Below are 23607 nucleotides of genomic sequence, written 5' to 3' on the forward strand. Positions count from 1 at the left end.
GCGTAAACACCGTGCTTTTATTTCTCCGTAATCCATGATGTTTTAGAACCTACACGAGGTAGATTTGAATTTTCTGCGGGACAAACTGGTAATCTATACTGTAATTATGTTTGAAGGACTAAATAACTTGTGATTTAATTTTTCACATTACAATTTGATTCTTTGATTGGCGATGTTCGGTGAGATAAATTAAGTTTCAATTTCAATTATTCAATTATTAAATAAATCAATTTTGAAATTATATACATTTCTATACTTTACTATTATAAAACATTTAGTGATTTAAGATTCGATAATTAAATATCGACACGTCCTTGGAACATCATTTGGTATCAAAGACATGAAAATCGGTTCAGTCGTTCAATAGTTATGTTTAAAAAAAAATTGACAAACGACGATTTTCGCGGCCGCCTCGAGTCAGAAATGACCCGTCAAATCACCCCAGACGTAAAATGAAAAATTCGGATCTAAAATATTCTGAAAAGGAACAAGTTCACAAAATTTGAACAAAACCGGAGCGCTTTCAAAGAAACTAACTAGGTTTTCATACAAAAGTTGCCTCCGAACCTAATTATATTATGGAATAATTCAAATAAAGTGCTTGGCCTGTCGAGCACTTTGACAAATTTTCAGGTCATATGACGCCAACTTGAATTTGCAATGGCGTATAGAGCGAATTTCATTTCTCGTAATTTGCCTTTCAAACTAGATAAATAGCTTGGTTTGGCCATCTCTTAAGAACGTTCGGCTAATTGATAACAAGTTAAAACACATTTTAAAGCATAATTTTTGAACCGCTAGTTTAGTTCTAATGAAACTTTGCATAAAATTTGACGATGATAAGCCCTTTTTTATTTGGTACTAAAATTATTGAAATCGGTTTAGCGATTTCGGAGAAAATCGTGTCATGTTTCACATTTCTGTCCCCTTCACACCTGGTGTCAATCTATTAGATCAGCGTTTCCCAAATGGGGGTTCTCCAAAATTTTAATTCGCAGCAACATAGTATAGGAAATTCCGCCAGGGGGTTCTTTTTTCCTAACCTATTTTGCTTTTTTAGCTGTAACATCTCAGTCAAACAAAATTCGAAAATGCTATGCATGGGGCATTTATAGAGTCGATTATTATCCATAAGATTGCTGAACTAAGCATTGCTCTATCTTAAGTATTAACGGCGCACTCCCAGCTCCCACTAGGCGGTGCACCCAGAGCGCTCATTGCGCACTACCCAGTGTGAAGGAAGACAATCGGCTTATTGCATCCATGCCAAATTTAGGAGCCGTCTCCCCACATTACTCGGTCTTGAGCTGCAGCTCTCCAGTCGCCCCTAACACCCGCTGTTTTAGCCTCGAAGTCGTCGGCCTCTGTCGGGTTCTTTGCTAAATATTGTTTTCGCTGGTCTCTCATCCGGCATCCTTGCTACGTGGCCAGCCCATCGTAGCCTGTCATATTTAATAGTTTTATATTATCCGCATCTTTGTATACCTGGTATATTTCATGATTCATGCGCCTGCGCCACACTTCTTCGTCTAATATGCCGCCAAAAATTGATTAGCAGGATCTGATTGACCCAGCGCTCGGACAAAACCTCATAACTTTTTTAATATGCTTCGTAGAGCTTTGTTATCTTCAACAATATTGTTTGTTATAAAATTTTGCATCTGTAAATTTGAAGTAGTATTATTTTTATTCCTATAGACGACGTTGAAGTCTAACTTTTTATATAATAGATTTACACATTTTGTCTTCACAAAAGTTGTTTGTACTATAAAGTTACGTAAAGTGTCTTAAGTCACTACAGAACCGACAAGGCACTCAAAAACCGCTAAATTTTAAATCAAAACGGAGAGTTACCTTTATTTGTGATGCTACTCTCCGTTTTGATTCAAGTTTGCGGTTTTTGAGTGCCTTGTCGGCTCTGATAGTCTATAGTCTGTATGTAAAGCAGCTTGCTTGGAATAAATTATCGTAAAATGAAACCCAATTCAATTAACCTATTCGTTCTGAAGGACACGAAAACTGATTTTATGATAAGAATGAACAATAGATAATCCTTTTGATTGTTTAAGAACAATACAATATTATATGCAGAGCTTTCTGACAACTCAAGCACCCACACTAGCGAACACGAAATACGCGTGTATATACATGATATTTGCCTCATTTTGGGGAAGAGCTGATACCTGTTTGCCTCATTTTCAGGCACCAACACACACATAAATGAAAAGGTCTATACCACTTGGTATTATGTATTGACTGTACATCGTCAAGGCCGAGAGAAACGGTTTTCAAAACATATCTAACGTACACTCAATTTTTTACACGGGGGAGTACGAAAACCGTAAAAAACCAGGGGTGTTAAATTCTCAAAATTTTGCTGACTAAACATCCATGGATGGCGACAATTTGGAACCAGCCAGCATATCGAAATAAACAGCTAATAGTTAAATTTTAACTAAAACGCTGTGTTTAACTGCTTTCTAACTAGTTTCAGTTGTTTTAAGATGAACCAACCGTGGGTTCCAGAATCAAAAGTACCAGAACCAATGAGTGGGACATGAACAATGTATGTACTTTGACAGTCACACCACCCCTCTAAAAAAACGCGTTAATGAAGAAAAATATTGTAAAAAAAATCCGCGTTAATTCTAAAAAATGTAAAAAAACGTGTTAATTCAAAAATAGTGGTAAAAACCGCGTTAATTCAAAAATAACCGAAAAAGCTATTTAAAATCCAAATTCATCGTAAAACCTGAATTTAAAAAACCTAAAAAAACGTGTTAATTCGAAAAATGATGTTAAAAAACCGTGTTAATTCTGAACTCGTCAAAAAACAGCGTTAATTCAAAAAAAGGAAAAAACGTGTAAAAAGATCCTTGCATGTATTTCTATGTCAATCATGTGGTTAAACTCTAGCTTTAAATTCGTCAGTGGTTTAAACAAGACTGAACTAATTTCTATCATGAATCGATCCGAATCCAGTTAGTATCGGACACAAAGGTGCACTTACACTAATTTATTGAATGAATTTGGTGAAATATTCAAGAGATACTGCAAAGACATGAGAGAGGATAGTTGTTTGAAAATCGTTGGAACATACTTTCCATTAGAAATTGGTTTTGTGATTGAATTTCAAAGTTTTGAATTTTGATCAGCATAATGAATGTGATCTGATGTGACCATTGCTTTTTTACTTGGTCGTTCAATTGAGATTATTATCACTATTTGCAGTCAATCTAATCGTTCAATATTATGCTTCAAAATAAAAAACTATTACTGGATAAAAAATGCTATCAACTTCATCAATTAATCTGAAGCAAGTGATCAGTCGAGCTGCTGATGAAGCGTTTATAATTCACGTTAATAGTTACACTAAAAGTCTTCAATTTGAAGCGCAGATTAGAACCGCCTTGCATTAGACACATTCCAGCGTTACAGGACACCATCCCTATATTCAAATCAGTTGCTATTTCATGGAATCCCAGGGTTCAAGTGGAAGATAATATGTCCTCATTAATCAACTATTTTACAAGGTATTTGCCAAAAAATTGGTTAAACAGGTAGCAGTTCTTAATATTAATATTAGGTAACTTGGTTTTACCTAATTAAACGTTTATATTATTTCTGCAGAAATTCGGTTTATCAAACGAATTTGAATTACAGGCAAAGAGAAATCTTTCAGTCCTACGTCCTATCGAAATGTATCGGTAGATGTTTTACCACCTTTTAACCGTACTTTTCATCTACTGCAAGGCATCGCCTTCTTAAGACCTCCCTCTAGCAAATTCTTTGCATTCTATTCACAACCACAAAACTTACTTTCTACGACGTCGAGCTAATGACATTTACTAATTCCGTTATTGCTACTGTATGAACTTATCAGATCACGACCATATTTTGTTTTTACTTAGTCAAAATGAGCGTATTTCTGTATTTTTTTCACCATGTGACACAAAGGAAGCCATTTTTCTAAATTTTCAGCGATGCCCAGCGGTCGAGTAGCTGTCAAAATGGGCCGGTGTTGGTGCATTTCGCTTGAAAACTTCACATTTAGCTTCACAGTGTGGTAAAATTTGCTCTCGCTTGCGCCCGATCGCACAGTTCGTGCCAAGAGTCCGTGGTGTACTGTTGTCTGCGCTCGGCAGACTGGCAGATATTGTTGATTTTTTAGTGCTATTATAGTTAAATTTAGTGTTTTACATATAAAGGAGTATTTAAGAGGATTAAATTTTTGAATGAAAAAATAAGTGAATTCAGTTCAGTTTAGTTTAAAGCAGGTGACCATTGTTTCCAAGATTATCGGGAAGATACAGACTGTTGATGAGAAGACCAGCAGCAGGGGTGGAGGAATTGGATGTTTTTGCTTTTGTCCCTAAGAAAGGGAGAGCGGATATTCTATACATCCAATAATAGCAATAATAATTGTGAAGCGCTACGCTAGCGCAAGCACCATCGAGAGAAAGAGCAAACGGCACGCGAACCGAAGAGAGCGCTGCAGATCGCAATTCGCGACATACAGTTTTGTTTTGCTAATCAAACTACCAACGAAGGGAGAGAAACAGGTTTGTGTTGTTTTTGTTTGTTTATATTTTTGGGGATCAAAAGCGGTAGGGAGTCTCAAACTATGTATAGTAGGTATATAAAAAAGCATAAACGAAAGTGGCTAAATAATTTTAAAATTCAATGCAAATGTTGGTTTAATTTTCTATTAATATTCAGAGTAATTGATTGAGTCGAAACTAAACAAATTATTTTAACTAAAATAAAATCCTAACAAAATATTTTTCAAATATTTCTAACTTAATAAATTTAATAACTAAAAAAATTCTTTAATGCTTTTTGATATCCCTCTAAAAACTCGGTTTTTTGGCGTTAGTATATTTAAGAATTAACCTAGTTAAGAAACTAAAAAAATAAAACCAAATAAGTGGTAGCAGATATAAAAATCTAAAACTTTCGGAAAAAAATCTTTCAGATCAACTAAAAAACAACCGCGACATAGTGTAGCACACTCGGCCTCGGCCGTACACATCATGAATGACCGGTATAGTGCCACATGTCATCATGCACCTTGTCTTACGATCGCAGGAAGAATAGCTACACCTATCATAGAGCAGATGCGCAAAAACTCACGCAATCTCCATACTGCGGGTGGAAGCATAACTGACCCATGTTACTTACATTTTGTGTATTTTGATATTTTGTTGCCCTACGTTATAATTCGATGTGTATTTTTAAAATATGAATTGAAAACATTAGGTCGTATGAATAAAAGTGTTAGAGCAAATTCTCCCATAAGATTTACACGGAAAAAGCAAAGACAAACAAACGAAAAAAAAAAACAATTTGTCCCACTGAAGAAATGGACGCACATTTGTCTCACTGCATGTATCATTTCATATAAAATATTTTCAAGGTATACAAAATTGATGAAAGCTTTGGCGTAGGACTATGACGCAAGCGTCACGAAAAAATTTTGAACGCTGATAGCTCTGCCAATTATGAATGGATTTTCATGGTTTAGATATCGATCGACTCATAATAGATGTAGCGATTACGTGGTTTCTATTATAACTTTCTTTTTCAATTCGTGAACATTAATGAAAAGTTTCAGGGTCAAATATCCCCATACATTTTATTCGTGATCACCTTGCTTCACAGACAGGAACGACGGTCAAATCAACTACACAATCTGTTTACGGCGATTTCGATTTTACTTTATTTTTAGAAAAAAAAGCCAAAACCTTCGTCCCAACAAATCGAAAAATCCTTATAACGTTCCAACTTATAGGTACTAATTTGATATCTGTGCTTGGGAAGCACGGCAAAAAAATTATGAGTCCTCTGGTTCTAACAAAATTTCATAGAACGGCTATAACCCTAGACCAATTTAATGTCTGTGTTAGAGAAGTGCGCCAGAAAAAGTGCTGTCTCATCCCAACAAGATTTGTTAGGACTGCGGTAAACCTGGTCCATTATGACGCGTTGAAAGTGAACAGTTACAAAAAAGTTAGCTACCAACCAACGCTTTCTTTCACCCGATTGTATCCACATACTGCAAGAAATAATTCAAAACGGATTTTTTATATGAAAAGGGTTAACGGATTGATCATGCATGTGATGTGATGCAGCGATTTTCAAAGTGAGCATGAATTAGCGACTGTCTGATCAGACAATGGGTTTTGGGCGTTTAATTGGTCGCATTACAATTAGTTGCATGTAATTGTTGACATACTTGCGATTGTACTGCTGTCAAGTGTGAAATAACTGATAAACAGAGTATCAAAAAGAACAATTATGGAGAGGACGTTAGCTAATTGATATTTTAACTGTCATAATTTTAACTTTTTCGTATGTTAGTTGAAAGGCGATTATATTTCAAACCAACCTGGCACAATAACAAGGTGCTACATACAGTAGGATTTCGAATTTGACAACAAATCCGTATCGCCTATGTTGCCAAAATGGAGATCTTTTTTGATATGGAAAAATTTAATAAAAACGAGTCCGAAATTGACAAAATATAAATAAACAATGATTGTACTCCGATTGCAAGCATTTTATACTAAAAGACCGACAAGAGCGTCAGGACGACGCAAGCATGTTTTTGACACCCTGCGGTAAGGCGTGGTTCTACGTCAAATCAAATATTACCTTTTATGCACATACTGGCTTCATTTTGCGTCATTTTGAACATGTATGCGGAAACTGATTGATGCTTAAGCATATTTTTGGAAGCGAAATACTTTGTGTTGTCATAAACGAATGCTTTTGTTGTTGAAATCGAGATCTCACTGTAAAGAAATTCTGCAGAAAAGTGCTAGTGACAAAAAAATTGGCTCCGATTTTCTTTAAACTCGCTATACTTTATTCGGCATAGCTATGAATGATATGAAAAAATTTAATAAAAATGAGTCAGAAATTGACAAAATATAAATAAACAATAATTGTACTCCGATTGCAAGCATTTTATACTAAAAAAACCGACAAGAGCGTCAGGACGACACCCTGCGGTAAGGCGTAGTCCTACGTCAATTGAAATATTACCTTTTATGCACATAATGGCTTCATTTTGCGTCATTTTGAACATGTATGCGGAAACTGATTGATGCTTAAGCATATTTTTAGAAGCGAAATACTTTGTGTTGTCATAAACGAATGCTTTTGTTGTTGAAATCGAGATCTCACTGTACAGAAATTCTGCAGAAAAGTGCTAGTGACAAAAAAATTGTAGTCGATAATATTTCGAAATAAACAAGATCATTATGCGCAGAAGAATTAGACTGAATAACATGCCTACTACATCGTCCTTTACCGTAAGCTTTCTCCTTAATTTTTTTATTTTAATAATTACTGAATAAGTCGAAGTTGAAAACAGGATTTAGCACCATGCATTTCGGTGTGTTGAATCTATACCTATAAAGAAGGATTTCTGTCTGTCTGTCTGTCTGTCTGTCTGTCTGTCTGTCTGTCTGTCTGTCTGTCTGTTTTGTGTTCCTTATAGAATCAAAAACTACTGAACCAATCGGCGTGAAAATTTGCATGTAGAGGTTTTTAGGGCCAGGAAAGGTTTTAGTGATGGTTAGAGACCCCTCCCCCCACTAAGAGGGGGGGCTCCCATACAAATGAAACACAAATTTCTGCATAATTCGAGAACTAATTAAGCAAATAGAACCAAATTTGGCATGTGGGTGTTTTCGGTGACAAGAATTTATTCTAGGGTAATTTGAGACCCCTCCCCTCTTTATAAGGGGAATTATAACTCCTCTCCCCTTTAAGAGGGGGGGTTTCCATACCAATTTCCTCATAACTCGAGAACTAATCAAGCAAATGGAACCAAATTTGGCATGTGAAGGTTTTCGAGGGCAAGAAAATTTTCTATGTTGAATTAGGACCCCTTCTCACTTTAAGAGGGGGGGCTCCTGTACAAATGAAATACCAATTTCCTCATAACTCGAGAACTAATCAAGCAAATGGAACCAAATTTGGCATGTGTGTGTTTTTGAAGACAAAATTTTTTTCTATGATGAATTGGGACCCCTCCCCACTTTAAGAGGGGGGGGCTTCTATACAAACGAAATACAAATTTCCTTATAACTCGAGAGCTAATCCAGCAAATGGAACCAAGTTTGGCATGTAGGTGTTTTTGGAGGCAAGAATGTTTTCTATGATGAATAAGAACCTCTCCCCACTTTAGGAGGGGGGGCTCCTATACAAATGAAATACAAATTTCCTCATAACTCGAGAACTAATTAAGCAAATAGAACCAAATTTGGCATGTGGGTGTTTTCGGTGACAAGAATTTATTCTATGGTAAATTGAGACCCCTCCCTCTTTATAAGAGGAATTGTAACTCCTCGCTCCTTTAAGAGGGGGGGCTGCCATACAAATTTCCTCATAACTCGAGAACTAATCAAGCAAATGGAACCAACTTTGGCATGTGAAGGTTTTCGAGGGCAAGAAAATTTTCTACGGTGAATTAGGACCCCTCCCCACTCTAAGAGGGGGGGCTCCTGTACAAATGAAATACAAATTTCCTCCTAACTCGAGAACTAATCAAGCAAATAGAACAACATTTGGCATGTGGGTGTTTTTTTTGGTGACAAGAATTTATTCTATGGTGAATTGAGACCCCTCCCCTCTTTATAATAGGAATTATAACTCCTCTCCCCTTTAAGAGGGGGGACTTCCATACAAATTTCCTCATAACTCGAGAACTAATCAAGCAAATGCAACCAAATTTGGCATGTGAAGGTTTTCGAGAGCAAGAAAATTTTCTATGGTGAATTAGGACCCCTCCCCACTTTAAGAGGAGGGGCTCCTGTACAAATGAAATACAAATTTCCTCATAACTCGAGAACTAATCAAGCGAATTGAACCAAATTTGGCATGTGTGTGTTTTTGGAGACAATTTATTTTTCAATGATGAATTGGGACCCCTCCCCACTTTAGGAGGGGGGGTCCTGTACAAACGAGATACAAATTTCCTCATAACTCGAGAACTAATCCAGCAAATGGAACCAAATTTGGCATGTAGGTGTTTTTGGAGGCAAGAATTTTTTCTGTGATGAATTAGGACCTCTTCCCACATTAGGAGGGGGGGCTCCAATACAAATGAAATACAAATTTCCCCATAACTCGAGAACTAATCAAGCAAATGGAACCAACTTTGGCATGTGAAGGTTTTCGAGGGCAAGAAAATTTTCTACGGTGAATTAGGACCCCTCCCCACTCTAAGAGGGGGGGCTCCTGTACAAATGAAATACAAATTTCCTCCTAACTCGAGAACTAATCAAGCAAATAGAACAACATTTGGCATGTGGGTGTTTTTGGAGGCAACCATTTTTCCCATGATGAATTAGGACTTCTTACCTTTTTAGGAGGGGGGGGGGCTCCCATTCAAACGAAATACAAATTTGCTCATAACTTTAGAACTAATCAAGTAAATGGAACCAAATTTGGCATGTGGGTGTTTTTGGAGGCAACCATTTTTCCCATGTTGAATTAGGACTTCTTACCTTTTTAGGAGGGGGGGGGCTCCCATTCAAACGAAATACAAATTTGCTCATAACTTTAGAACTAATCAAGCAAATGGAACCAAATTTGGCATGTGAGAGTTTTAGATGGTAGAATTTTTTTTTCTGTGGTGTATTACGACCCCTTTCCCTTTTAAGAGGGTGGGCTCCCATACAAATGAAATACAAATTTCCTTATAATTTGAGTACTAATCAAGCAAATGGAACCAAATTTAGCATGTAGGAGATTTTTGAGTCTTGAATTTATTTTATGATAGTTAGAGACCTCTCACCCCTGTGGTAGGGGGATATGGACTCTCATACAAATAAAACAGAAATTTTTGCGAAACTCAAAAACTAATCCAACTCGAGAAATTCGAGACTCTTCCATAAAACATTAATCAATAACAAGACCACAAAAACTATCTATAGTAACACTAGATCATTCAGGACGAGCCGGTCGCGAGTGTTGCCGGTGACCCGCCGTCGGAAGCGCCGCCCACTGGGGGACTTGCAAAACTCGAGAAGTGATAAAGATCATCCGAGATTCATGATTTATGTACAACACAGGTTAATTTGTGGCAATACGAAGTTTGTCGGGTCAGCTAGTTTCACATAAAAGAAAAGTTCACGTGGACAAACATGGGAGGAGGTGGAGGTTGAGTCAATGTCAACGGTTGTCCATGGAGGGGCACGGGGAGGTTGAAAATTGGTATTTTTATGTCCACGTGGTATCTGGATGGCCCCAAAAGGGTTGACTACGCGACCTTCTGAAAACTAAAGCCAGATATCTTCACATTAAACTATAAATCATCTAGAGTGATAGTGTTATGCTGCAACATAAATTCTCCATGTTTCTGATCACGTGCCGAATCGCACTTTTGACCCACCCAGCGGGGTAAAAGTGCGAATACCGCGGGGCAAAAATGCGAACTTTGAATGCGTGAAATTAGCACAGCAGTAGCTAACAAAACCATATAATATCTTCAATCTGCGATGCGTTTTGGTAAGGAATATTCTTAATTTGCACCTTTCCTATTTTCCGCTGGCGTACTGCAGCCTCCATCAGGTCGAAACTTTCCATTTCTAGTATCTGTAATATAGTACTTAAAACTGTGTATAATGAAGTTTTTAGATTTTACAATTTACGAAGGGAACGGCAGAAGAAAATAATGAAACAAAGAGTCGATAGAATCTAACAGATTGAGACCAGGCGCAGGCGTGAAGATGAATGGGTCATCCTCCCACCAGAACATGTGACTCGCCGGTGGTAATGATCCTTTGAACCACACAGGTGCTGGACAAAAGAGAGTCCGCAACCCCTTTATTAAGCGTGCGACGTATTACAAGCTCTACCAACACTTGGACTTGGCAGGTTAAGTTATTTTTAGACACAAATTGTGCCTTTTCCTCCGTCTACTGTAGAAACCACCGGCCGAGAAGTTTAATCTAACTCTTTTTACTAACGGGACGACGACACTTTGCAGGCCCTCGCGACTTAAAAGGTACTGCGCATGACGCTGTACGTCTGTCAGCGTGGTAGCCGCGATTCATAACGCGAGTGTTCAGGGAAAGGCTCCGTTCCTATGGAATAGACCAACCTCGTTGTTCTTATATCTTGACCTCGAATGAGGTCAGGCATACAATTAACTTTTTATAACGGTAGATTTTACAATTCACGGAGGGAACGGTAGAAGAAAGTAATGAAACAAAGAGTCGATAGGATCTAACAGATCTTTTTTTTTGGTATTTGGAGTGGTTTCATTATGCTTTTGAATTTTAGGATATCCGAAATATGGATATAAGAAAAAAGCTTCCGGAAATCAGTTTACCAACACCGAAGGTTATCTGCTATCAACCTATTTGACCTAGCCGAAATCGCGCGCGAGCAGTTATTAGATACCGATAGACATTTTTTACTACACACGAAAGCCGTCCAGAGACAAACGGGTTTATTTTGGCAATTACATTAAAAACCACAGCCGCGCGAGATACCTTTTGGCATCCTTCGATCATAAAATATACTAAAAACCCTAACCTAATCAGTTTCACGATTGAAATTTTCAATGCGCGAGATACCACGTTTATAACGCTTCAATATAATTCACGGTTTATAAACACGTCAATATTAAGTGAGCCCAAGCTAATTCAAAATGACTGTTAGAAACAACCGCTGCCGGAAAAATGCAACGAGCGAGGCACAAAAGCAAACGATGCGAAGTTGCTATACGAAACGACACTCAGTATGTAAGCTCCAGTTATATGAGACTGACCTTGATATTCGAAAATTTTCTTGTAAAGCCAATAATTACGAAAATAAGATATTTTTTTAAATTTAATATAATGGTAATTATATGCTTTCAATTACCATTATAATAAATTTAAAAAAATATATATATCTTATTTTCGTAATTATTGGTTTTACAAGAAAATTTTCGAATATCAAGGTCAGTCTCATATAATAGGTGCTTACATACTGAGTGTCGTTTCGTATAGCAATTTCGCATCGTTTGCTTTTGTGCAGCCATAATTTGTACACATAATTACAGCGAAGAATATATCACTATGCACATGCGAGATTTATAATGGCTCAAAAACCATGTGAAAACTTCATTTTATTCTACCTGAAAATAAAAATCAGGCATAATGAAACATTGGCTCGTTTAGCTATTAGCAACTCCCTAAGTTGATAAGCATTTCCTTTTACCAACGCTAATATGCAGAGATATAGCGCGCTACACGCTTATTTGTTCGGAACTTTTGTCTTGCACATAAACAGGGCTGAAAGGATATTTATCTATGTGACGTGACGCAACAATTCTCAAAGCGAGGAAAAGCAGCGACTACGTAGAGAATTGCAAGCAACTAACTGATAAATACAAATCAGCAAATGAAACGTTTAAAACTATTCTCGGATAAGATCAGTTAGTTGCTTGCAATTCTCTTCTTCGTAGTTTCAATAGTCAAGCATTACATTTAGATTAATTTCTTTCAAGCCTTACGGCACAGTCGAGCCATTTTAACATAACAATTTTTTGATGTCATCAAAATACATATATATGTAAAATGTAAATAGTGGTTGATGTTGAAGTAAGATTTAAGACGCTATTAACATTCATTTAAAAATACAGTAATGTTCCGATTTTGTCTACCCCCATTTTATCAGCTTTTTATCCCGATTTTGTCAGCCTATAAATTTTGCTTTTGCTTAAGTTTTGTGCTTTTGACCATGATTTATAAAGCTTTTCAGCCAGCTTAATACTATTCTAATTCTGCGAGGAGAGTTTTTGAATAAAATGATATCTTCTTACGAGTAATTCGTGGTCAAAATTAGGGTATTTTTATAGTAAAAGTACTACAGTTCCTAAACAAGCAAAGATAGAGGTACACTATATTCAGCAATGTTGTGTATTTTTACTATTTGTATAACTTTGTAAAACAAGAAAAAGTCATACTAAAACAGCTAAAAATTGATTTTAACGATTTTTTATTTATGAGAAAAAGGAATTTTCTGTCGTTGCTGAAAAGATAGAAGAAACTGAAGAAAAATAAATTTTGTGTTGCTCTTTTAGGGCGATTAATCAAAATTTGAATTCCGCTGGACGATAGAACTTTTAATTTATAGAAACTCTTCCAAAGGTTCCATAAACCTAAAACAAAGTTTTCCTGCTCAATGCTAATGCGCTCCAAATTTCCCGATTTGGTCAGCCCAAAATTCAACATGGGGCAGACAAAATCGGAACACTATTGTAATTGAATTTTCTCAACCTGCAGTTAGTCTAAACAAATGCTGCATGTACATGAAGAATCGTATTATTATTACTACGTCTCATATGCGGTCGTGTCTTGTACACAACTCTTCTGATTTTTTAAGTTTTTAATTTGTCTATAGAACCATATTGCATCTTTACAGATCTTTGGCGTCTGCGTTTTTTAACTGCTAACTGATACTTATTCCATAATTATGCTAAAACAATATGCTGTAACATATTTTGGTGGCACTTTCGACGTTTTCCACATTCCTTAAAATTGTTTGCCAATCAATAACGTTTAATTTAGCTACTTGATAGTTGATAGTGGATCTGGGAAGAGTCAAATTAGTTTATTATTATTAAATCAACAAGCTCTAAATAGCCCCAATGATTATCGATGGTTACATAAAAATACAGTCAAGTGAGTCGGATACAAATACAAAAACAATTCAAACTTAAGTCTACATCACTCGCCTTTTACTGCTTTCGAATAAAAGCTTGCAAATATTCTGCAAAGTTTTCGACGCGACAGATAAAAATCAAATAACGATGACACTTGATTGAATACCTGCTGCAGGCCACCGATAGTGCCATTCATAGAGTAATTAGTGCGATGAACTGGTAGTCTCAGGCTCAGCATAGCACTATTACGCAGTGTCCGTGATTGCACATTTATGTTAATCTGCTCCATAAGCGCAGGGCTATCTGTTATACCCTGCAGGCAGTCCACAATAAACAAAGCTCTAGAGGCAGCTCTACGAACACAGAGGGGTTCTAAATCAATCAGTTGACTGCGGCTTTTATAACTAGGTAAACGGAACGGTTCTCCTCATGGCAACCTTCGCAAAGCGAATCGAAGAAATCGGCGCTGAACTGATTCAATTATCTCTGTACTGTTGTTGTAGTTAGGATTCAAAACGGGCGAATAGTATTCCAGGATGGACCGCACCAGCGAACAATACAGCGTCTTAAGGCAATATATATCAGAGAAATTTTTGCCATCCTGAAAATGAAGCCTAACGACCTAGAGGCTTTAGCGACAATATACGAGATATGCTCCTTGTAGGTTAACTGCGGATGCAAGATAATTTCCAGGTCTTTAATTAGCGAAACACGTCCGATTGGTCGTGCAAAGTGGCAAAGGTCTCAAACTGATTTTAGAGAAAGTGACTACCACCTTCGCCAGTCGAACGGATTTTGAAGATATTTTTAAGGTCATCCGCATAAGAGAGTCGATGGCATTCAATAGCCAAATTAACATCGTTGAAGCAAAGCAGAAAGATCAAAGGTCCTAGGTGGCTTCCTTGAGGAATACCTGAAGAGGCTAGATAGCTATCGGACCTAAAATCTCCAATGGCAACCACCAACTGTCGATTGGTCAGATATGAGCGAAACCAACGCAAAAGGTTATCGCTAACGCCCAGTCTATGCAATTTTGCAATTGCGATGTCATGGTTATCAAATGCATCTGACAAGTCTGTGTATAATGTGAGACACAGCAGATTAGTGGTGGTAGAACGCTGGGAAATCAAGTCATGTTGATCGGAACTTAGATATTGCTTGCAGTGGGGCAGTAGAGGTTCCATGATTACCAGCTCAAATAGCTTTGAAAGTGCACTGCGCGATGTGATTCCTCTATAGTTGTTCACATCTCGTTTGCCACCTTTTTATGCACAGGAAACACATGCGCTAATTTCCAACACGATGGGAATACGCCGCTAGAGATGGACATTCGGAATAGACAGAGCAATGGCGTCAACAAACAGGATATGTGTCTCTTCAGGAATGCAGAAGGTACCCCATCAGGTCCAGGGTTGAAGGACGACGAGCATGGAAGCGGCCTTTGAAATCTTCTCGACGTTGACATCAATGGGACCCAGTGTTTTCAAAAGTTCTGCCATTTCTTCTTATCCTCATTAATTCATTATGATGCAAGTGTTGTACGCATGGACTCTTTCATCATTATCACAAACACCTTCTCTCAGTCTTGGACAGACTTGGCTCTAACTGCCCTACCTCGTGCCGCCAACGGAAACTTAATATTTCAAAAATACATATCAAATTATAACGTTAGACTCCAAAGTATCAAAAATGGCAAAATGTAACATGGAGCAGTTATGCTTTCAACGGCAAATTCATCTCATAAATACTTTTTATAATTTTGAATTGCAAATTTTAGCAACTCAAAAGTTACAGGAATGCATTTTCTAATCCTTTGCAAATCTGATAATGTTTTGGTTTTTCATTTTAGGTAACCTCCTTTCGATACAAACAACAACGTTCTATGCAACAAATATACTCATCATTTGCAGTATAATCACCATCACCTACAATTATTACCCAGAACAAAAGAAGTAGTGAAAATTCAGCTAACGGCGTTAACTTATCATCGGCCTCATCTATGGAAGAACGTGGTATGGTTATGTCACAGGGTGCGGATGAAGGAGGAGGAGAAGGTGGTGGAGGAGGAAACGAAGCTGGATGTAGCGCGGAGCATCGTCCCTTCGCTTCTGTATGCGGCGAAACTGACGAGGCAGCAGCAAAATCGGAAGGAAACAGTAAAAATCCGCCAAAACAATTACGCGCACGGTCACACGGCAATAAGAAAAACCGGCTGCATTTTTCAAGGAACCAGAACAAGAATAAAAAGTGGAAGCTAAACAAGTTTAGAAGGAATCAAAAGGATTGTGGTAGCGGAAAAAAGAAGGATCAGCAGAAAGGACAAGATTGTCCTTTAAGTGGTGGGAAAGGGGAAGACAAGCAACTGCTATCTGGTGGGGCCAATTCAGACCAGAAACAGCAACAAGGTGGTGGGAAAAGCAAACACTCGAACAAAAATTCGAATAGTTTGATGCAAGTACGAACCAAATGCTTACAAGCGGTGTCGAAATTTTTCTTACCGGATAAACGTCCTCGCAAAGATTGCATTATTCCACCGACAAAGTTTCTCTTAGGAGGAAACATTTCAGATCCATTGAATTTGAATAGCTTGCAAAATGAATCGGAAAATGCTATTACCCCGAAATCATCCCCAATTCCCACTCCTCCTCATTACAAAAACAAAATCGAAGTCATCATACCACCTAATATCAATGATCCGTTACATTTGCTGGATCCGGTAGATTCAGTGGAATACGAAATGCAATTGTGTTCCCCTATGAAGAAAAAACAACGTGCTCGAAATAAGCGGAAGCGAAAGTCTAAATCCGATAAAAACAATCAAAGCTTGGAGACTAACAATAGCAACGTGAGTGGTCAGTTAAGTATAAATCTTTCGGACACAGAAGCAACTACAGCGGAGGAAGCCCAGTTGGAAGCCCCGGCTGCGTCTACTAGCAGAGAATTGGATCACGCATTGGAGGGTGGAAATACCGGAGATCGTGATCGAAGTCACAAACATTTGAAATTGGATTTGGAAGTTTGCAGAAAACGTCGTGTTAGCGAAAGCACTTGTGCTAGCAAAAGCAAATTACGCCGAATGGATTCGATGGATAAAATCGTTAGTCCCGTCGTTCCGCAACCCGGCGCTTGGAAACGTGGCCACTGGCCGACATTACCTGTAGGTGGACGAAATCGCACTAGAACGCAGTCATGCACTTCTAACTGTGATGAGCCACAACAAACTCCTAAACAAGGCATGACGGAAATTGAAAGTGGTTCCCAGAATAATGCACAGACCTCTGAGGCAACTGACACGAACAAAAGTAGTGAACAACCCAATACTTCTGCAATTGATGAAGCCGAGACTGCCAAGCCTCAGGAAGAAACGAAGTATCATTATGGTAATTATGATCGGTATTATGGATATCGTAACTTGAACGAATTTATAGATGTTCGACTTAAAGTTTTCTTGCGGAACCCATACTTGTTCCGTGATAAAGATGTGCTCGATATAGGCTGCAATGTGGGCCTAATGACAATTGCTGTAGCAAAAATGCTACATACAAAAAGCATTACAGGTATCGATATCGATAGCAAGTTAATAGCCAAAGCCAGGCGAAACTTGATAACACACGTTCGTATTCCTCCGGAAGAATCATCCAAGTCAGTACTGAAGGGTAGAAAAGATTCCAAATCTCTCCCTCGTATCAAAGAAATTAAGGCTTCTTCCATGGAATCACAGCCGAACACAAAACCAACGGAATCCACCGAAGTTGTTCCGGAGTGTTCCAAAAAGGCAAAACAAAAGGGTAAACATCATCATCGGCGAAAATTTTTCGGCAATAATCACGCACATGGAAAACATCATAACAACTATCATCATCACTACCACCACCGTAATCAACAGAACAGAAAGGATCCTCGAAAGGGGAAAGCAGAGTTTTTCCCGATTTCGTTTCCGTTGTCACTTAGCAATCTAGGGGCCAAGGAATGCCTATTAGATGTCGGGACCCCCGATCGACGTTTCCCGAACAACGTGATTTTTAAAACTGTAAGTAAAATTGTCATAAAATTGAGAATATGCCGTCATTTCATGTTTTTTTTTCTTCCACTTATTTTCAGATGAACTACGTTCTCAAAGATGAGTCTCTAATCAGTTACGATACACAGCAGTATGATTTAATATTATGCTTGTCTGTTACCAAGTGGATACATCTTAATTTCGGGGACAACGGATTAAAACTGGCATTCAAACGGATGTTTAATCATCTGCGTCCTGGTGGAAAGCTAATCCTGGAAGCCCAAAATTGGGCAAGTTATAAAAAGAAGAAAAAACTAACGGTAGAGTACATCGTTATTTTCGGCAATTTGATCATTTATCGAAGTTTATTTTTATTTTGCAGGAAACTATTTTCGAGAATTATAAAAATATTGAGTTTTTTCCCAATCGATTTCATGATTTTTTGTTGAGCCCAGAAGTAGGTTTCAGTCACAGTTACCCACTGGGCATTCCGCGCCATTTAAGCAAAGGATTTCGGCGCCCAATTCAAGTAAGTAACAGTATCAAACAAGTTACGTACAAGAGGATAATTACTATTTTTTCCACAGCTATACGTAAAGGGTGATTTCACACCAAGTCAGGCACAATGGAGCGATACATATCATCCGCAAACGCCGTATGTAAATAATCACAACATATATTCTGATATCGCTACACCGACGAGAAACAATTGCATTTGGGGTTCAACTACACCGTACCAACCTAGCTATAGTACCCGTTGCACTCCGGTCCATGGCTTCATGGCAACATCACCGTATTACAATCCACGTCAAACCGATAGCTATCAGCCCAGTTATGGCGCTAGTAGTCGTCGTGGCAGTTACTGCTTTGCGTCGCCACTTTACTCGACCACCTGGTCGCCACCATCGGATTTGTGCCACCGGCGGTCCGCTTCGAACACGCCTAATTCAGCTAGTATTAGAAGTGCTGAAAACGATGAAAACTTTTGCGCACAACAAAACCGACCTCACGTATATCCGCCTATGGAGGTATTTCCATTGGAAGCATCTGCTTACGCAAGATTGCAAGGTCAGGATTCAAGTAGTATTCGACAGACCGATTCGGATTCTGAACCTTCGTCTAATTCTGCATCGCAAACACCAACCAGGCCCCAGTTCGATTTGGACCAATCATCAAATTCTCCAAGCACTACGCAATCCCAACCGGACAAGTAAACAAACAAACAGTTTGACTTTTTGCACAATACATCGTATTTTATTCTGTGATTGAATTTCATGTTGACATTCAGCAAATTTCGAAATCAATTTAACCCAAGAATCGATGCGAAACTAGTCCGCTGACGTTATGAGTTAGAAAAATGCATTTTCTGGTGTTGAAGATGTGAAGTAGTGAAAAGGGTCCATGGTCCTTGACTTCTCTTTGTTACATTTTGTCTTGTATCTCAGATATCTACTTAGAATAGTACTGTATATAGCTTATAAGTGGATTACAAATCTTATTCATTAATATTTAGGAACTACACACTTATTTCAGATGACCTTGTACAACTCCACACATTTTATTTACACAGAAAAATTATCACTACTTACACAAACACATATAGCTAGGGGAATGGGAGAAGGATCCAGCCAGAACTCACATATTGGCTGCAACTGTGACACGCCAGAGTTAAAACGGCCGAAAAGACTTCACTGTCGTAAGAAATGCCACCATTGGGACCGTGTTAGCTTTGAGAGGCATGATACGAGAAGCTTTTTCAAAACGATCAACGGATCAGAAACCGGACCGTGCTAACTCCTGTTATGTGCAACGACAAGGAGGGGAACTTGATTACCGAAAGATGACTACGGGGGTGACTACGCGTTGGAAACAACATTTCGACGCATTGTTGAATGGTGAACAAGATGGAGCGGTCCACAGAAAAAGGATAATGATTGAAAATGATGGACAAGCTGTAGATTCACCAACTCTGGACGAGGTTAAAAAAGCAGCGAGGGAGCTGAACAACGGCAAAGCAGCTGGAAAGGACGGCATCCCCGCGGATTATTTGAAAGTCGGGAACAAATGGCTGCATTATGCAATCCATCAGTTTATACTAAAGGTATAGACGGAGGAGGAACTACCTACGAACTGGTTGGAAGGTCTCATATGTCCTATTTACAAAAAGGGCCATGCTGCAACTGCCAAGGTATTACTCTCCTCAATTCTGCATACAAAATTCTCTCCCGCATCTTGTTTCTCAGACTGAGGCCGTTGCAGGAAACCTTTATTAGCGGATACCAGTGCGGTTTTCTAAAGGTACTCTCCACGATGGATCAAATGTTCACCATGCGACAAATCCTCGATAAATTCCGGGAATTCAACTTGCAGAGATATAACTTTTTATAGACTTCAAGTCGACGAACAATTGAGTTAAACGAAATGTACTGTGGCGGTTTATGCTTGAACAAGGTTTTTCAACAAAACGGATTAGCCTGATACGTGTTACCCTTGAGGGTTCAAAATCAAGCGTCAGAGTGATGTTAGATGATTTGAAGCAGGAGACAGGCTATCGAATTGTTCAACATTGCATTCGAATGTGCTGTGCTATTCGATTTTTTACCTTGGTACGTTAGTAACATGTGACAAAAATGTGAGCCGTGAAGTAAAAAGGCAGAGAGCAGCTGTTCTAAATATCGGGATCAACTCAGATGGAAAATGAGTGGACTGTATTGTTTAAAAATTACAATAGTTTTCAATTTTAACATTTTATTTTCAAACTATCACTGAGTTACCCTGAATACTTAATTATACTGAATGCTTGCACGCGCAGGTGCCGTCTTAAATAGCAAGCAGAATGTTCAAGATGCTTAGATGGATTGTTCTGGAACATTCTTCTTCTGGGATTTACCGTTGACGCACCATACTTGACGCGGGTCCAAAGTTGACGCACTTTTCAGAAATTTTCTATAATAACTTATCTTGACTATTAATATTTCGCAAAAGTGTACCTTTGACACTTTGTTTACACTTATGAAACGCATTCATGCCATTAAAAGCTTTTGATTGGTCATTTATAATTGTAAATAAAAAATAAACAGAAAGGGTGTTTGTCAAATGCGCCATTTTTTCCTACCTTAGCACAAACGCTAAAGAAACACTCAACTATGTTTTATATTTTTTTACGCGTAAAAGTGCTTTTTTGTTCTTATATCTTCGAAAACTGTTAAAACTTAAGTATTATTAATATATTGTACACGTTATTCGAACTGTAAAAGCGTTTTAGCTTATTTCTGGACAAAAATGTTTTGCGTCAAATTAGGCTCTTTGTGTTCCTTATTATTTACAGAGTAAGATATAAAAAGTATGTCATCTATTCCGACACTAAATATCTCGTAAGTCACCAAGAAAGATATTGGTTCAACAGTTTACCGTCTCATTAGGTGTTACAGAGGCCACAGTTCGTCGGAAAAAGCTGCAGAAAACACTTTCCCAGGGCAAACATATGGTTTTAGCGTTGGAGAGGAGGTCCTATAAACTGTAAATGACTTGTTTTGCTTATGAGTAAAATCAAGTTCCCTAAACGGGAAGGGCAATCAAAAATATTGGTTTAGGTTAAATTAGGACACTTTTTTCGTTTGTCTGACCGATCCAATCCCGCAGTTACTGCAGTTTCCGGTGAGTGGCTAATTTAGTTTTTCCTACGACACCCTGAATCTTGATACTTTCCTAGCTGTCATTCAAAACAATGTACAACTGTTTTAGGAAAGTCATTTCCAGAATTTTCATTGTTAAACACAAATTATGTCAGATTTTTGAATAGCCTGGCTGTGTTTGCAATATAAACATATCGGCTGTGGGCTGTCCCAATTTTCCCAACGTTTTCGCAAAAACTGGGGTGAAATATATCCACACAAATAACGAAAACCTTGTGTAACTATTTAAAATAATGCGCAGTTATCTAAAATACAAAATACATCGTCGTTTTTGTTAAATTATACTAATTTTTCAAGTGCGTCAAATAAGGAACATTTCGCGTCAAATAAGGCACGTTGCAAAATTCATGCGTCAATTTAGGAACCCCGAGAGTCTCACAAAAACTTGACAAAATATAAAGAATTCAATGCATATTTACTGTTTGTTTATTTTTTACATATTCTTTGCTAGTCTAACTATTACTGTGCAAAACCTTGACTTTATTGGCCAAACCGTCATTTTGTAATTAATGTTTAAAATTGAAAATTTCTTAACCGCGTCAAATTTGGTGCTTCCACGGTATTCCGTTTCTGGAATATTCTGCTTCTGGAACATTCTGTTTCTGGAATAGGCGACAATTTTAAACGTACCGCTGAATTTATGCGTATACAGCAGCGGTCAATATGCAACTCAACTCCGTATTAAGCTCGTGCTCAATAAGATGCGGATTCTCCTATCGTCCACGAAGCGTGGACGTTGAACAAAGACCGACCAGTTTGGCGTTTTTGAGCGTAAGATCCTGCGATCAGTTCTTGGCGGCATATTAGAAGAAGGGGGTATGCCTCAGGTGTACGAATCACGAAATATATCAAGTATGCACAGATGCGGATATTGTGAGGTGACTAAAACACGGCTGGCTACAAAATGGACTGGCCACGTACCAAGGATACTGGATGAGAGACCAGTAAAACCAATATTTAGCTGAGAACCCGACAGAGGTTGACATCTTCGAGACAGACTCCGTACCCGTTGGATGAGCACTGTTGACGAGGATGCTAGAGATGCAGCCCAAGACCGAGAAACGTGGGGACGGCTCCTAAACTTGGCACTGACTCGGAAAGCAAACTTACAGAAACTGACAATATGGTTGAGTAAGCCCTAAGGGGTGACTTCCAAATCCATAGCATAGTCTAGGAGAACTGAGCGAGAACGAAGAACTATTAGCAGAATTGAACAATACGGTGATAAGGGATCATTCTTCGTGCGCCGAACAGCACCCTTCGGTTTTCCCAAAATGTATGTGTATATATGTATGTAGAGCAAAGCCACCATAAGTTCAAGGATTTACCTATGGATGCAAGAGGAATGACTGTAGAAACGAAATTGCTCACCGAGCAAGAAGGTCCAAAATAAATTGGGTGAACTCGTAAGCAGAGGCACTTACGCACATTCCACGGGTAGCCAAGAATCACTTCCAACATATATATCCGGTTACTTGATCAACGATTTCGCCGTACAAACTGAACTTGCGTTATGCTTTGTTTGTTCAAAAGGGGGAAAAGTGTGTTAAACTCCTCTCAGGTCTTTAGGGTGGGGGGCTATCCCAGGTGATTCAGGCATGTCACACACGTCCGTCCTCCAGCCCTCCATTCGTTTAACACCCTTGATCTCTTGAACCGTATATATAACAAATTAGATTGATATTTGGTTACTGTAGGGTTCGAGCAGAGAATAAATCACGGAATTTACTGTTTAATTGTAATCTTTTTATTACGCCAATATGATTCTAACTAGAGCACAGTTCTCGTTTAGCTATCCCCTTCCTGTTCACTCGGGTTGCCAGTGGTCTCTACTAGCACGGTTGTTACAAAGTTGTCGTGGTAACCGAAATATGACAAATTTCAGTCGTAATCCGGTTGCTTCAACTAAATGGGCCTAAAGTGTGCTACTTGGGGGTCATTTTTAGCTACAACAATTAGCTGAAACCAGGGGGTCCGATCCTACTATCCAACTTTTACTTTAATTTTAGTATGGAAGATAGACTTGAAACTTCGATGGTTCTTTTCGATTTCGCTTTAAACGCTGTTCGCCACAGCTTGGGAGTTCGCCGTCTGCAGTACTTTCCACATTTGAAGGCAGCTCAGCTTCTGGAGTTTGTTCATGTTCTTCTTCTGGCGAGGAATCTGGGTTTCGCACATTTTCATAAGCAGACGAATCATACAACTTTTTGAGATGAGCTATATTGCGATGACATTCTTTTCCA

General features: G+C 38.4%; 1 protein-coding gene across 1 annotated transcript; it reads left to right on the forward strand.

The window, feature by feature from the left end:
* The first annotated feature begins 4131 nt into the window (after window positions 1-4131).
* On the forward strand, window positions 4132-19166 carry LOC128736996 (7SK snRNA methylphosphate capping enzyme bin3). The gene is made up of 5 exons (XM_053831531.1): window positions 4132-4562; window positions 15519-17699; window positions 17771-17989; window positions 18052-18198; window positions 18257-19166. Exons 2-5 carry the CDS (start codon window positions 15669-15671, stop codon window positions 18881-18883), a joined length of 3024 nt encoding a protein of 1007 aa, XP_053687506.1. The 5' UTR covers window positions 4132-4562; window positions 15519-15668; the 3' UTR covers window positions 18884-19166.
* Window positions 19167-23607: the final 4441 nt, after the last annotated feature.

This window comes from Sabethes cyaneus, chromosome 2, assembly GCF_943734655.1.
Source record: "Sabethes cyaneus chromosome 2, idSabCyanKW18_F2, whole genome shotgun sequence".
Classification (NCBI taxonomy): Eukaryota; Metazoa; Arthropoda; class Insecta; order Diptera; family Culicidae; genus Sabethes; species Sabethes cyaneus.